Genomic DNA, 14,130 nt, shown 5'->3' with positions numbered 1-14,130 from the left:
GAAGGATACAAAAAATAATAACAATGCCGCAGTCGGGCGTCAAGGCGACACCGCATAAAGGGCTTATAATGGAATATAAATGACAGTGCATGCCACAGTCGGACGTCTGAGCGACATCACGTAAAGGGCTTATATCAAAAGTAAATAACGAGCGTGCCACAGTCGGACGTCTGAGCGACATCACATAAAGGGCTTATCAAAGGTAAATGACAAGAGTGCCACAGTCGGACGTCCGAGCGACATCACATAAAGGGCTTATATCAAAAGTAAATGACAGGAGTGCCACAGTCGGACGTCTGAGCGACATCACATAAAGGGCTTATATTTCATAACTTGATATTTCAGTAGCTCATGAATTTAAATCATTTCAAGGGAATACTCAGGTACGAAATAACAAAAAGGTTAGTCCATCCACAGGAATAACGTTCAACAGAGTTTACCACTCAAGCTTGTTCACCGAGATTCCCACGAAAACTGACACGGGGACTGACATGAATAGGGATATGCTGGCCATGGTCTTTGACCATGGACACGATGACTCGGAAGGATTTGACTCTGCAGAGTTTGTACTATTTAACCACAGCCAACGGATTCCAGTAGTCACAGGGGACTAGTTCCGTTTACGGTGTTTTAGGAGAAACACATCTAACCAGTACACACCCATTCAACATTCCGTTGCCAGGAATCACCCCAAGCAATGTTCAAGAAAAACCTTGAGACGGGGAGGCTACAACCTCGCGTAGCATGGGATCAAATTTATACCGCGCGCTCTAAGGGGTGCCCCCCTCTCGGTCCCAACCGGAAACACCCATGCCCCCTGATCGGATGACTGGCTTTAATCCAGGGCCATGGAACCCTCATCCCGGCCCCTCTATTTGGTGTGTACAAGGAAAGAGGTTAGCAACTTACTAAACCGTATTCTTTGCAGAAAACATGTGGCAGCACGAAAGGGGAAGAACGGTAATGTGGCTCAGTCCACGTTAACGTCGGAGTTTATCGGATGACGTTAGACTGGCATGCTACAACAATACCATCTTACTACCTTTCATGTCACCACATGATCAGGTCATCTCTCATCAAAGATCACGGTAACTTCGAAGCACACTGCTAGTTGCCTTGCATGCAACGTAATACTCACCGATGCTCATATGCCATGCACAAACCATTCAAGCAAACATGCAAAACACTCATCATATCAAAGGTTCAAACATGCTTGCCTGGTTCGGAGAAGTCGGAGTCTAGCTCGGCGAAGTTCGCGGCTCCGTCACCTCCTCCGGAACCTACGGTATAACGAAACCGTATACTAACGTGAAAACCGTTGCGTGTATAAAAATTGTTCCAAATTTTTTCCAAATAAATACTATAAAAAAACTAGACAAAAATATAAGACTGACAGAAAAAGAATCAATCAAAAAGCATCTTCTGTTAAAAAGATATAAGGGTTTTAGTCCAAGGACTAATCTGTGATGAAACAGAAAAGAACCAGGGATTTGTTTTGAAAAACCAGAAAACGCTTCGGTAAGAAATACGTTAGCCCAGAGAGAAAACACATTTTGCCCGAAGGCGCTTTCAGAAAACGGTTCGAAGGGGAAAAGAAGAGAGGCTGACGGGAGGGTCCCACCCGTCAGGTTCAAATCTCAACAGAGCTCGCCGGCGCCCGAAGGCTGCGGTGGTCGCCGGCGTTGAACCACGGCGAGGCAGAGTGATCGGAGGGTACCTACAGGTTCAGGGTGTTCTTCCGCGTCGGTGGGTGGTGGACTTGACCGTCGGTGAGCACCACGTCGACGGCGACACTATCTCCGGCGGACGGTGGTTCGGGCGATGGGGGAGCTCTCCGGTGGGTGCTGCAAGCTTCAAATTGATGCGCGGGTCAGAAGAGTGGATGCATTAGGAGACTACTGGCATGAGCTGAGAGGTAGGGGTGCACGCACGGGAGTGAATCGAGCCGGATCCCGAAGCGGGTCGAGGCGGCCGGAGTTGGGGAAGAAGACTCCCTCGGGGCTCTTCCAGTGGCTTGGCGTGGTACTAGTGGTGTGTAGAGGTGGTGCGGGTTCGAGTTCGAGCTCGGGACCTCCTTTTATAGGCGATCCGAGGGGGTGGCCGTGAACGGGATAACGCCGGCGAGAAATTACGGCGAGGCAGAGGTTGGGCAGGGGGTTTAGGTGGCTAGGCATCATCGTGGAGGATCACTGGTGCCGTTCCTCCGCTAAACCTCGGTCGGGCTTGGTGTAATACGCCGGTCCTCGACGGAACGGCCGTACGGGCACGGCGGCGGTAGGGAGCGCGCTCCGCGCCTACCAGTTCACGACGACGGACCTGCAGCGCGCACGGGTGAGTGGATGGCCACGCGGTGGCCTCTGGTGGCTTGGGCGGCGCTGGACGGCGCCGTCCAACGCCGCGCCTCTCTGGCAGCCGCAAAGGGCGCTGCTGCCGTCGCTCACGGGGTGGCGCACCTCCACCAGCTCGTCGCCGACGCCCGCAAGCTTCCAGGCGATCGTGCGGCGCAGGGATAAGAAGGAAGCACAGGGCGCAAGGCGCCACCGCGGCTACTGGCGAGATCGAGATAGGTTTCTGAAGAAAACGACATCGGCCACTGAAACTGCACCTCTGAATTTTCTGAACTTGACAGTAACAGTGCCCTTCAGGTGTTCGACGAAATGATTTGGCATGAGGAAATTTTTTTCTGGAGCTGGGACTTGGTGAGGTGACCTCTCGATGCATCCAGAGGCTTCCTGAATTTTCTCAGATTTTTAGGAGGAGAAAACAAATGAATTTCATCAAATTTGACAAATATGGTCCAAACTTGCAGCAAGCACAATTTGAAATTTTTGAACTGGAGACCAGTGGATCTTCATGGATCTTGGTTGAGGGCTCTAAGGACTAGCCAGGGAAAACGGTTTGGAGGCAAAACTCAAAGGAGAAAAGGTAGTTCCTTTGTAAATCTCCAAGAGTCAAAATAGAGGGCAGAAAAAGTTTTTGATTAGAAATAAAAGGAAACAAAATCATGGGTGAGTTCAACTTGCTGGATTTGAAGTATATCTTGACACAAAGATGGGAGATGGCTTTTGGGAGGGGATTTCCACTCATGTCATGGCAAGAGGAGATTTTTGAGAGGGAAAAGATCACTCCAAATGTCATAGGACTATTTAAAAAAAAGATTTTCAAAAACTTATCCAAATGAAAAACATTTGTGATGAGTCAACATAAGATGGAAAAACCTCCAAGGCCAAAGATCAAGTCTTGGGTAAATCCAAACAAAATACTTGTCATAAAAGAAAATCTTTGAGAGGGAGAGTTCTTTAGAAGAAAATTTTAAATAACCTCCCTCAAATCAAATAAAAGTTTGAAAAAGCCAAATAAATTTTTTGGGTGTCACACCGTACTCCGTTTGCTTCAGTGCGAGCTTGGCCGCGTCGTGGATCACCAAGGTGGCGTTTGGTTGGAGGGCGAGGGTGGATTGGCTGAAGATATCCCTAGCCAACTGGTTAGGGATAGCCACATTTTGTTGTTTGGTTGCAAAGATGAAATGTGGTTAGGGATAGCCACTTGTATGTTTGGTTGAGAGGATTATGTGTGGATAGGTTGTCGTGTTGACCTTTTTCTTAGAGTTGTGAGATTACCTCTGTTACATGCAATCATGCAATATGTTGTTTCATAAATGGGTATAATTCCATTCAAAGATAAATATGTTGTTTCAGAAAAACCTTATATCAACTATCCGATAACAAAGGAAACAAAACCAAAACATGTTGTTATTATAAAAATTATTCAGAAAAGTAAACAACATGTGCACTTGTGAAAGCGCACGCGCACACACATGTTGCACTTACACTAGCCCCGCTTCTGCCAACGTAAACAACATTGTTATTGTTCTATTCACAAACAAGATGATCATTTGTTCTGAATATTCAGTGCTCTTGTTGGCGTTGGCCTGCCTAACCACATACAGATGAAGCATTACCTATTTTTTCATATGAGAAGAAGCATCCCAGGCCCATCCCTCACCGCCACACCACCCAGCTCTCCATCGACTTCCTTCCTCGCCATCTTGTCCACCACCAGCCCCCTTACGCCTGGTGTCGACGTGAGCTGTCGGAGCTCACAAATTACGACCATGTCGTTCCAGCGGGAAGGAGAGAAGGAGAGAAGGGAGAGGGACCGCCGCCTTTCCTCAACTATGCCACCACCCAATCAAAAATCCCACCCGCTGCCGCTGTCGCTATTTTCATTCGAGAGCGAGCAGGGCGTGAGGATTATGTTCAGGAGGTGGGAGATGGGGAAACCGTTTCAGCGACGAGAACGCGAGTGGCTGCCCTCGTCCGTGAGAAGAATATGACGGCTCTCGTCAACCAGGTTTTACACCGAATATTCTCTAAACATGGCTGCTCATATCCACGGTATCCTCTCTTTCAAACGGCTGGTATCATCCTAAAATATGGCTATCCCTCATCCACCCATGGACAGCCAGCAAACCAAACGGCCCCCAAGTCATCATCCTGATCCCGCGCAAAAAAAAAAAAAAAAAAAAAAAAAAAAGTCATCATCCTGATGAAGAGCGCGCGCGTGGCGATCGAACGGTGCGGAGCACGTCGCGCCGTAAGGAGTTGCACCGCACGTCCGTGCGGTATATTCACCGAACAGCACATCCTAGTACTCCTAGATTGGAGTCGAACCGTCCGAGAAGGCAGTGCCCGCCGCCGCCGCCGCCCCCTCAATCCCCCGGCCCCGCCCCCCAACTCCCTCCGCCTCTCACGCGCGTCGCCGGCCACCGCGCCCCTGCTGTCTCCACCCCGTGCGCAATCTCTCTCCACTGGGTTTTGAGGTATGAGCTTTCGTTCATCCACCGATTAGTTGAACCCTACCGATCTCCCCAATTTCTGGGCGCATCTAGATCCGTCCCTGTTGCTAAATCGCGGTTGCCTGCTGTTTTACCCGTCGGTGCAGGGGAACATGGCGAGGCTGGTGTCGTCTTCCCTCGTCAGGGGGCTCGTGCGGTCGTGCCGCGCGCCCAGCACGGCGGTAAGTGCCGGCACCTTCATCAACTTCATGGTTCAGAGCTTTTCCCCATTTGTTTTCGCTCAATTGGTCCGAGCTCTGATCGAGTCCTAAAATCCTCAAATTCCTGTGGTTGGTTGGGGCCTGGTAGGCTAATCGGTTCACTCGTCTAGAGTTATATGAATTTATGTTATATTCATCTGTGCCATCTCTCTAAGTGATTCTATCACGAGATTGTTTGATAAGAGCTATCATGATGACCCTGGTTTTCACTTTTTTTTAAAGCACATCATGTCTAGAGATGAGACTCCGGTGGCCCCATATATTTTAACCAAAAATCCACATGTGTAGAGTTGAGCTCATTTCAGCACTTGCCATGACCATTTGTGCTATAAGGCAGCCATTATTATGTCTGAATGGATGTTATGGATGCTATAGTTCTCTACCAAGTGGTTTCCTGTAAACGTGTTCCATTTAAATGGGATGTTTATGCAACCTGTTTAATGCTTTACGCCTGCATGGAGAGTGGTTTGGTGAGGCTGGAGCCACATCCTGGCTCTAAACCTTATAATGCCATAGACTGGTGGTTGTTTTGGTTTCATTTTAGATGGAACAGTGGCTATGAGCTTTGAAGAAGGCTACATGGTTAGTTTAGCTTAGACTTGCAATGTTATCACAGTTGAGGTTTTCTATTTAGCTTCTGGTCATCTATTGTCCTTTTTGCTCTGTGCTTACACTATAGTATTTTCAAGCTTTATTTTGCTTCCAATTTATCAAAGAACCAACCAATGTTGCACTATCAGCTTTTGGCAAGCAAATCAGATTGTTTCTATCGTTATTTTGATCTCATGTTCGCACAATGACCTTGTTTTGCATGATAACTGGAAAAGCAGACTGTGTCACGACCAACTTTCCAACAGTTCATGACCTACTCATCAGGAATCAGTGGTGATTCTAACGCGAATGGGGGCACAAGTGCAACACGAGTAACTGCTGATACTGATACACATCAAGATTTCCAGCCTACAAGCAAAGGTTCTGATATGTCTTTGCAAGACATTGTTGCTCAGGTATTTATATGCACACATGAGCTTCAGATCATTTAGATTCAAGCACTTAAAATGTAACAAAAATACGCATCACATGAAAATTGTAAAGCTCAATGTTGTGTCATATTCTTCAGCTGTTAATTAATTTCCTTGATGAAATCTTTGCCAGGATATCAAGGAGAATCCAGTCATTATCTTCATGAAGGGTTATCCTGAAGCTCCCAGGTGTGGATTCAGTGCACTGGCAGTTAAGGTCCTCCAGCAATATGGTAAGCTATATCTCAGTACCAGCTGTCAGTCAATTGTGCCTCTGAAATCCCTAAATCATATCTTGTCTATTGCAGGCGTCTCTATCACTGCCAGAGATATTCTGAGTAATATGAAGCTCAAGGAGAGTGTCAAAGCTCACTCGTAAGTGGCTCGTCATAACCTCCTTGATGATGTACTTTCAGTTTTAGATGGTAGACAATTGCCTCAAAAAGGGAAAAAAGGAACTAGCCATGTGTAGCACTCGAGATTCTGCATCATGGGAATAGGGTATGAGATGGTGTGGTAAAGAAAATATTTTACTATGGGTTAAGATTTAGCTTCAAGAGATGATAAACATACAGAATATGATTTTGATTTAAGTTAGTTGGAGGCTTCGCTTGGAACAGATTTCGTCCAAAACATGTTGTGTGCCCTTGATCAACATTGCAGAGTTCTACTTAATGTTCAACTTTCAGAGTTTCAATTTTATTCAGTTTCATTCATATGCATCATGGCGCAAATGACAGATGTATAATTTAACACCTGTTGCTAAGCTGCCGGGACTTACAAATTCTGTATCTCCTGATGGTATCATTATTAAAGCTACTGTTTGTTTGTGCAGTAACTGGCCTACCTTTCCACAAATATTTATCAACGGAGAGTTCGTTGGGGGCTCTGACATCATATTAAGCATGCACCAGGCAAGTGAATGGATCATCACTATTATTATTATTTTTGACTGTGGATCATCACTATTTCATTCAGCATGTGTATCCAGCTGGTATCTTTCACTCGTTGGTTGACTTGTTCTCTATAAATTTTCTGCAGAAAGGTGAACTTAAGGATTTACTTGGTGATTCCGCACAAAAGGGCGAGCAAGACAGCGCCCAGTGAAACAAGCTACAGTATGTTAGCATTTGCATGGAGGTGGATGCTTCCTCTCTGAGTACTCTTTTACTCGACGCTCTTCCTGTGGTGTTCTGTTGTTATGACGCAGGATTTTCATCATCGTGTTGCCAGCCATGATGGAAATCTCTCGGTTCCAAGAGCATCCAAGTTTTCGTTTCATGACAAATAAATGCCACTTTTTCAATACTGTTTTTTGTACGTTGTAATAGTCAGGTGATTTCGTTTGGATTCTATATATTTTGGGCCCCGTTTGCGTTGCAGTAATAAATGGTTAGGCTGTTACGTAGTTATTTATGCTGCTTTTCTATTCTATGAAGTTAATTTTGTTTGTGTAATCATCTGATTCCACCGCGAAAGCACCATCGATTCAAGGCTTGTGGGGTTGCATTGTCTGAATTCAGAACTTACCTGTGTAATGCATCTTGCTCGTATAACCTGCCCAAATCGAAGAGCAAGGTAGTAACAATCCTCTCGAGGGCGGATTTTGGGTTGTTTGAAATAATCAAAACAGATGTGCAATAATTTTTTTTTAAATTCTGAAAACAATTTTAATTTTTGTGAAAAGGCCCCCAGATCCATTATAAAGGATCAACAACAATAGAGATAAGCTCATATTATAACCTTGAACTACCACTGAAGTCTAAAACACAAAACACAATCCTGAACTATGAAACCGTCTAATATACAACCCTCAGCTTCCAAAACCAGGGTTGGTTTTGACCAGTCAACAGACTAGTCGGCGCCAAGTTGTACGCATGTCACCATCTCCTAAATCTAAAATTTGCTTCTATTATTTTATCCAGTGGGCATAACTTCTTGAAACTTTCACGGATTGAAAACTTTCTTTTGGCCAAAATTTGAATCAAAAAGTCTGAATTTGAATTTTTGCTCTAGCTTTTTTTTATACTTGGCAACACTTGTTAAGACTTTCCCAGATTGAATACAATGGTTGTGGATTTTTGAGAATTTTTTCTAGGAGCTTTTTTTTTGCCAAAATTTGACCCAAAAATGAGTTGGCGCTGACTAGGCGGTTGACTGGTCAAAACCAGTCAAAAACAACCCCCAAAGTTGTTTTTTGTCCGTTTTTTGAAAGTTCTGTGTTGTAAATTAGACGGTTAGTTCAGAGTTGCGTTTTAAACTTCGGTGATAGTGCAAGGTTGTAATATGGACTTATCTCACAACAATACAAAGGATCCAAACAAACCAGAAATTACATTCCGGTCCATAGAGCACCAAACAACTTTATCCAGCAAAACGAGCCGCCGTCACCGCCGCCTCGCACCTGAAGCCGCCCCGCCTGGCGGACGGGAAAACTCCGATCTACAGCCCTGAAGGACCAACGCATCGGTAGAGCCGTTGTCGTTGAAGAAACCAGGATCACAAAGCACTCCTACGCCTAAGATCCATCGATACAAATTAAAGACCGACGACCACACAACGCCTTGCGCTCCTCAACACCGACGATGAAACCGCCTCCAGCGAGGTGGACAAGGAGCCAGGGGAAACTTATTCTTCTCGGCACCGCTGTCACCACCACCGGTAGAGCCGTCGTTGTCGTCGCCGTTAAAGAAACTTGCACAGGATCACGAACCACTCCTACGCCTAGATCCACCGATCAGAAGACCGGCGACCACACAATGCCTTGCTCTCCTCAACGTTAACGATGAAACCGCCTCCGGTGAGGTGGACAAGAAGCCAGGGGAAACTTATTCTTCTCGCCACCACCGCAAGAAACCTAAACCTAACCGTACGGCCCTATCCACATCACCGATGCAGATCCGGGGTCCCCTCCTCCTCCAGTCACCGGCACGGCCGACGAAGGAGGGGACACACAAACCCGCCGACGGGAGCGGGCGGGTTGGAGGAACTGCCCTGTCACCCCTCTTTTCGCGAGAGAAGATGTTAAATTCTGAAAACAATTTATGGATACATATTGTTGGATCTAGTGTAACACTCAAAATCTGTGCCAAAAATATATAAGGTTGTATCATCCACACAAAAATCTAAATAGCCTGTAAGAAAAAGAGAAGCATCTCAAACAGCTGAGTCTCAAAAAGATAACCAAAATAGCATGTAAATGTAATTAATTTGTTCTGCAAATGTCATCCACAAAATATTTAGACAAGAAGTTGAAACTTGAAATGTGAAAACTGAACCAGGACTCTCCTTTTTCTATGGCACAAACAACTCCTTATGCCCTCTTGGTGGCTGATGCTGAAGCTCGAAGGACATACTAGTAGTGTTTCTTGTTGTGCTGCAACTTCGACTCTCTGCTATGTAACCCTCCTTCTGGGTTTGCTATCAACAATGTAACTTGTCTATCTTATGAATGATTGTTTTTCTCTAACAACAATGCAAACTGTGATATCTTGTGAATGAAACTTGCCTTTACAATATAAGTACATATATATGTCTCATTAAGCACATGTGAGATATCGGTGCTGTTTTGGTTCGTGCACAAGTGAAATAATCAATTCAGTAGGAAAAAGGACAGAACACATTGAAACAAAAATATCACTGGTAACCAAAACCAAACTGATCACAACTTTGGATGGAAACACATACCAAATATATGGAAATCTCAATAGTACCAAGATTCAGCGAGGCATGTCCGCATATGAAACACCAAGCTAAGACATGACCGTATACCCAAAGCCCAAGTTGGCAACCCAGCCATTTTATCACTCAATTCGGCACAACCACAGGTACTTATTATTTAGACGCCGCTACACCGAGCCTTTCTCAAGGCATCTCTTCATTCGATCAAGTTGACGTGGAACTGCCGAGTTCCAAGCTTGCCGTAAGCCACTTGACGACTTCGTCCATCTCCTCTGGAACGGTATAGTGCCCGAGTCTTCCAAGGAGAGGAGATCAATCAGCACAAAGAAATCACAACATTCAAGGGGAGTAAAGAAGGTAGCAAACCTGCTGTAGGACTTGAATTCCACATTTGCAAACCCGGTTGACTTAAGTGCATCAGCAGACCTCTCTCCATGTTTGTAGAGGACCACATCATCAGCTGCAAAAAGATGATAACAGTCACAATTTACGGATGGCCTTTGCATAACTAAACATAAATAGAGGACTCAGAATAAGTAATGCAGTACTGATGAATCACGAAAGCAGATGACCGTTATCAAGACACTTGGCCAAAGACCTATATGTTCTGCTAACTCGTGTTCTGTTCATGCCCATAGAAACTTGAGGCGTGCATCAATTTATTACTCCCTCCGTTCCTAAATATAAGTCTTTTTAGAGATTTCAATATGAACTACATACGGATGTATATAGACATATTTTAGAGTGTAGATTCACTCATTTTGCTCCGTATGTAGTCCATATTGAAATCTCTAAAAAGACTTATATTTAGGAACGAAGGGAGTATATAAGAAAATTGCTTATCACAGAGCTGATCATCGTAACTAACCTTGTGAGGAATGCCACATGGAAATTACATCAACTCGATTACTAAGAGCGAGACACTATCAAGCTTAGCTGCTTAGGCAACGAAAAAACAGAGCAAAAAACTTTCTGGTGAAACTATTGTTTGAATCCAGGTTAAAAGGGGAAAGGAACTGTCCATATACTCCTCCGTCCCAAAATTCTTGTCTTAGATTAGTCTAGATACGGATGTATCTAATACTAAAATGTGACTTGATACATCCATATTTAGACAAATCTAAGACAAGAATTTTGGGACGGAGGGAGTACTTGATTAGCAACTCAGTTCTGTTATATCTGCTGCGAAGAAGCAACTTCTGGTAATACAAGTGTGTAGCTACAAGCCTACAACCGTTCTAAATGTTTCATAAACATAAAGAAAGATGTTTCTGGTTTGAAGCACACAGGTCACTAGCTCCAGAAGAAGGACGGACTGTTAAATGTGCATCGTGGGGAAATACAGTGTGCTGAATGCCATCATTACCAATAAGGTGCTTATTTCAGTATTACGCAAAAAATTGAAAATCATGCTAAAGATATGCACCTTTTCCATGACAAAGCATAAGAGGTAATGATGAAGCCTTCTGTGCAGCCTCCTGTGAGCTCTCAATTTTGTTCTTCAATGACCTGAGGTTACCACACAGCACAAAGTGGATCAGCTGCAAGGAAGCAGCTTCAGTGAAACTTGCGCACATAAACATACTAGCACAAACCTGGCGCATGGGAGCCAGCCACTGAGACCAACAGCCACACTTAGGTTCACAGGGTAAGGATTGCCATTTCCATATTTTCCATGAGCAAAGCAAGTACCGGAGTAAAGCGCAGTAGCAGCACCCATACTAAAGCCACCAACGCCAAGCTTGACTGCGATAATTAATGTAACAAGGTCAAAACTTTTAGTGATGAACAAGACCCAGCGGAGTCCATTCTATTGGATTATCAATATATGAGACCAAAATAGCTTGGTTCTTGGCTAGAAATGTAAAAAAAAAAAAACGCAACACAATAGAGAAACAGATAATAACAAGGAATGCCATTCCATATCTGGTGTGTGCTTGATAAGAATGGGTTTGAAGAAAGTAGACAAACGGAAACTGGCATGAAACCATACTATCTGCAGGTTCGGTAGACAATAAATTTGCAACATGTGCAGCTGAGGAATCCAGCCCCTCAACATCATCAGGAGAATCTTCTGAAAGATCAGCAACATCAAACCCTGTGATCCCGAAAAAAGGCAAAACCATATCAGCACACACCTATCAAAACAAATAGCTATTTCAAAAGGAGTTAGCACAATACATCCAAGAGATAAATAAGAAAATTCACATGTTTCAGAACATACATGCAGTAGATGGGAATCCACCAAAAATTGCCACAGGCCTCGTAGGTGCAGTTGGGCAGATCCATTTTATCTGAAGCGGTAGCAAATCAGAGAATCAGAAAGACTTCCAACAGGACACATACTTGAAAGTTGAAATCTAGTTCCTAACTTACATTAGGAAGGGGAAGAGTTTCCAACAGTTGAGACCAGCTGCAAATATAATATAAAACCCATTATGTCTATTGGTCTCTCCAAAAATAACTTCTAGTTTTGCATTACGTAGTTTTGAATAATTTTGAGCATAATGCAATTTCCTTAAACCATGATAGCACAGAAATACCTTTCTTGCCAATAATAATGCAAGGATTTATGTGCAAAGAAGCGTATGCAATGAACATATTATAGCACTGTTCATCGAAAATGTCGCAGAATGTCTATTCACCCAATCAGATGATTCAGGAGGTCGGTATCTTCCGCACACATGTTTATTGGGCAGAAAATTAATTTCAACAAACCGTTATCATATAAACAGTACGAGAGTGAGATGTCTCACGTACAGCGTTGTACAGTACAGTTGGTTGAGAGACATGGAAAATATAGAGGAGATCCTACGACTATGATTCATCAAGAATGCAGGACGAACAGACAAGTCGTCCGTCATCATTGAATCCGTGAACGCATCGATCCCAACAAGCGGAGCTGCGACCCGGAAGGGCCAGAAGAAGGGTTTGTTGCGTACCTGGCTCCATTGTCGCCGAGGCCGTGGAGCCAGACGATGGTGGCCTTGTGCGCGCCCTTGGGCCTCACCACATGCGTCCTCCCGTACTCGAACGGCCGCTTCCCACCTGCAACCCACCCACCATTCCGTCACATCCCGACAGAAGCACATCAAAGCCGGCGCATCGGCGACGAATCAACCGAACGAGGGGCAGAATCTATCACAAAGCATAATACGTACCGGCCGCGACGGAGCTGGCGCCGCCGAAGCTCATCCCGCGAACAGTCGCCGCCGCCGCCCCTCCTCTCCTGGCGACCACGCTCGCCAACGCCACGAATCCAATGGCCTGGGCAGCAAAGGGGTTAATAAAGGCGACGGGCGCGTGCGTGCGTGCGTACGAGGGAGAGGGCTGGGGAAGAGAAAGGGGGAGGATTTGGGCGGCGGAAAGGGGAGCGCCTTTCTCTTATGGGAGTGAGTGCGGGGGGAAGGAATCTACGGGGGAGATTGGCTGCCGGTGGCAGGGCAGAGGGCACCACACGGCCCGCGCTTGTCTCCCAGTCCCAGTGCTCCACCACCACCACTGCGCGCGTGATGGGTGTGGCAGGCACGCCCACGAATGGAACAGTGGCTCGCTACAGGACCTGCGGGTGGCGGTGGCGGTGGCAGGGAGGAGAGAGGAGGTGGATCGGGGCTGCGAACCTCTCGGCCGGCGGCGACGCGATTCGGAAGAGCTGAGGACGAGTGAGGGCAGCGGGCGGGTGTCGCCGGGCGATGCGGTGCGATGCGACGGGAGCTGAGCTCGTATCGTCCGGATCTTTCTCCTCGGTTCTCCTTCGCAGCGGCAGCGGTGTGGGGTTTCCGCTTTCCTGTTTCTGTGGTGGGGAACGTGCCTTGTTGGGTTCGGCGATGGACTCGGTGGTGTTTCGACACACCTTTTCTTTTTCGGGCAATTTGATAAAATAGCACACCTTTCCTGGGACTTTGCTCCAATAGCACATTTTTTTTATTAGATAAAATAGCACACCTTTGATTGGTAGCTGTACAAAATAGCACAAATCTACCTTTTTCCTACTTCTACACGTACGGGCCCATATGACATATTTTATAGGACGAAATTGCCCCTGGTTCTGGTCGATCGAAACGATCAAAGAGCACAGGAGGCGGAGAGACGAACTAACCAGTGCGCCGCCGCCTCACCGTGCCTCCTGCCCGGAGCACCGTCACCTCGCCGCGCCTCCTCCCCCAGCGCGCTGCCATCTCGCCCTGCCTCCTCCCCGCTTGCTGCCAGTTCTTGCACCGCTGTCGTTACCTTGCCATGGTTCCTTGACAAAGCACGGTCAGGTCGCCGTGTCTTCTCCACCGCGGCACCACCACGCCATGCCTCCTCCCCCACGCGCTGCCTGTTCCTGTAGAGGAGGCGTCTTCGTCGGCCACCACCTTGCCAGTCT

The 14,130-nt window shown here is 46.1% G+C and overlaps 2 protein-coding genes across 4 annotated transcripts; one reads left to right on the top strand and one right to left on the bottom strand.

Annotated features, from left to right (window-relative positions):
* Window positions 1–4,507: 4,507 nt before the first annotated feature.
* Window positions 4,508–7,492, top strand: LOC109740001 (monothiol glutaredoxin-S4, mitochondrial). Its single transcript, XM_020299050.4, has 7 exons — window positions 4,508–4,822; window positions 4,945–5,019; window positions 5,889–6,065; window positions 6,214–6,313; window positions 6,389–6,455; window positions 6,916–6,994; window positions 7,122–7,492. The coding sequence occupies exons 2-7, from the start codon at window positions 4,951–4,953 to the stop codon at window positions 7,185–7,187; spliced, it is 558 nt and encodes a 185-aa protein (XP_020154639.1). The 5' UTR covers window positions 4,508–4,822; window positions 4,945–4,950; the 3' UTR covers window positions 7,188–7,492.
* A 2,256-nt stretch (window positions 7,493–9,748) lies between these two features.
* Window positions 9,749–13,604, bottom strand: LOC109740000 (uncharacterized). Of its 3 annotated transcripts, none has more exons than XM_073510058.1 (10): window positions 13,382–13,604; window positions 12,923–13,028; window positions 12,704–12,809; window positions 12,138–12,174; window positions 11,986–12,055; window positions 11,755–11,859; window positions 11,357–11,507; window positions 11,188–11,270; window positions 10,128–10,221; window positions 9,749–10,056 (listed from the first exon to the last, which is right to left on the bottom strand). In XM_073510058.1, exons 2-10 carry the CDS (start codon window positions 12,954–12,956, stop codon window positions 9,966–9,968), a joined length of 771 nt encoding a protein of 256 aa, XP_073366159.1. In that variant the 5' UTR covers window positions 12,957–13,028; window positions 13,382–13,604; the 3' UTR covers window positions 9,749–9,965. The 3 variants fall into 3 exon arrangements, with proteins under 3 accessions (XP_073366159.1, XP_073366160.1, XP_020154638.1); XM_073510059.1 differs by having other exon boundaries at window positions 13,179–13,477; XM_020299049.3 differs by lacking the exon at window positions 13,382–13,604 and having other exon boundaries at window positions 12,923–13,210.
* Window positions 13,605–14,130: the final 526 nt, after the last annotated feature.

The sequence above is a fragment of the Aegilops tauschii genome, chromosome 3 (assembly GCF_002575655.3).
Source record: "Aegilops tauschii subsp. strangulata cultivar AL8/78 chromosome 3, Aet v6.0, whole genome shotgun sequence".
NCBI classification, from domain to species: Eukaryota; Viridiplantae; Streptophyta; class Magnoliopsida; order Poales; family Poaceae; genus Aegilops; species Aegilops tauschii.
This window is presented reverse-complemented; position numbering and strand designations above follow the sequence as displayed.

Excerpts from the sequence above, each read along its gene's own strand:
- LOC109740001 (XM_020299050.4), top strand. The coding sequence starts at position 4,951 with ATGGCGAGGCTGGTGTCGTCTTCCCTCGTCAGGGGGCTCGTGCGGTCG. Across the intron at positions 5,020-5,888 it reads GCCGCGCGCCCAGCACGGCG|ACTGTGTCACGACCAACTTT; the intron begins GTAAGTGCCGGC and ends CTGGAAAAGCAG. Across the intron at positions 6,066-6,213 it reads TGCAAGACATTGTTGCTCAG|GATATCAAGGAGAATCCAGT; the intron begins GTATTTATATGC and ends AATCTTTGCCAG.
- LOC109740000 (XM_073510058.1), bottom strand. The coding sequence starts at position 12,956 with ATGAGCTTCGGCGGCGCCAGCTCCGTCGCGGCCG. Across the intron at positions 11,860-11,985 it reads TGGATTCCCATCTACTGCAT|GGTTTGATGTTGCTGATCTT; the intron begins GTATGTTCTGAA and ends TCGGGATCACAG. Across the intron at positions 11,508-11,754 it reads GTCTACCGAACCTGCAGATA|TCAAGCTTGGCGTTGGTGGC; the intron begins GTATGGTTTCAT and ends TAATTATCGCAG.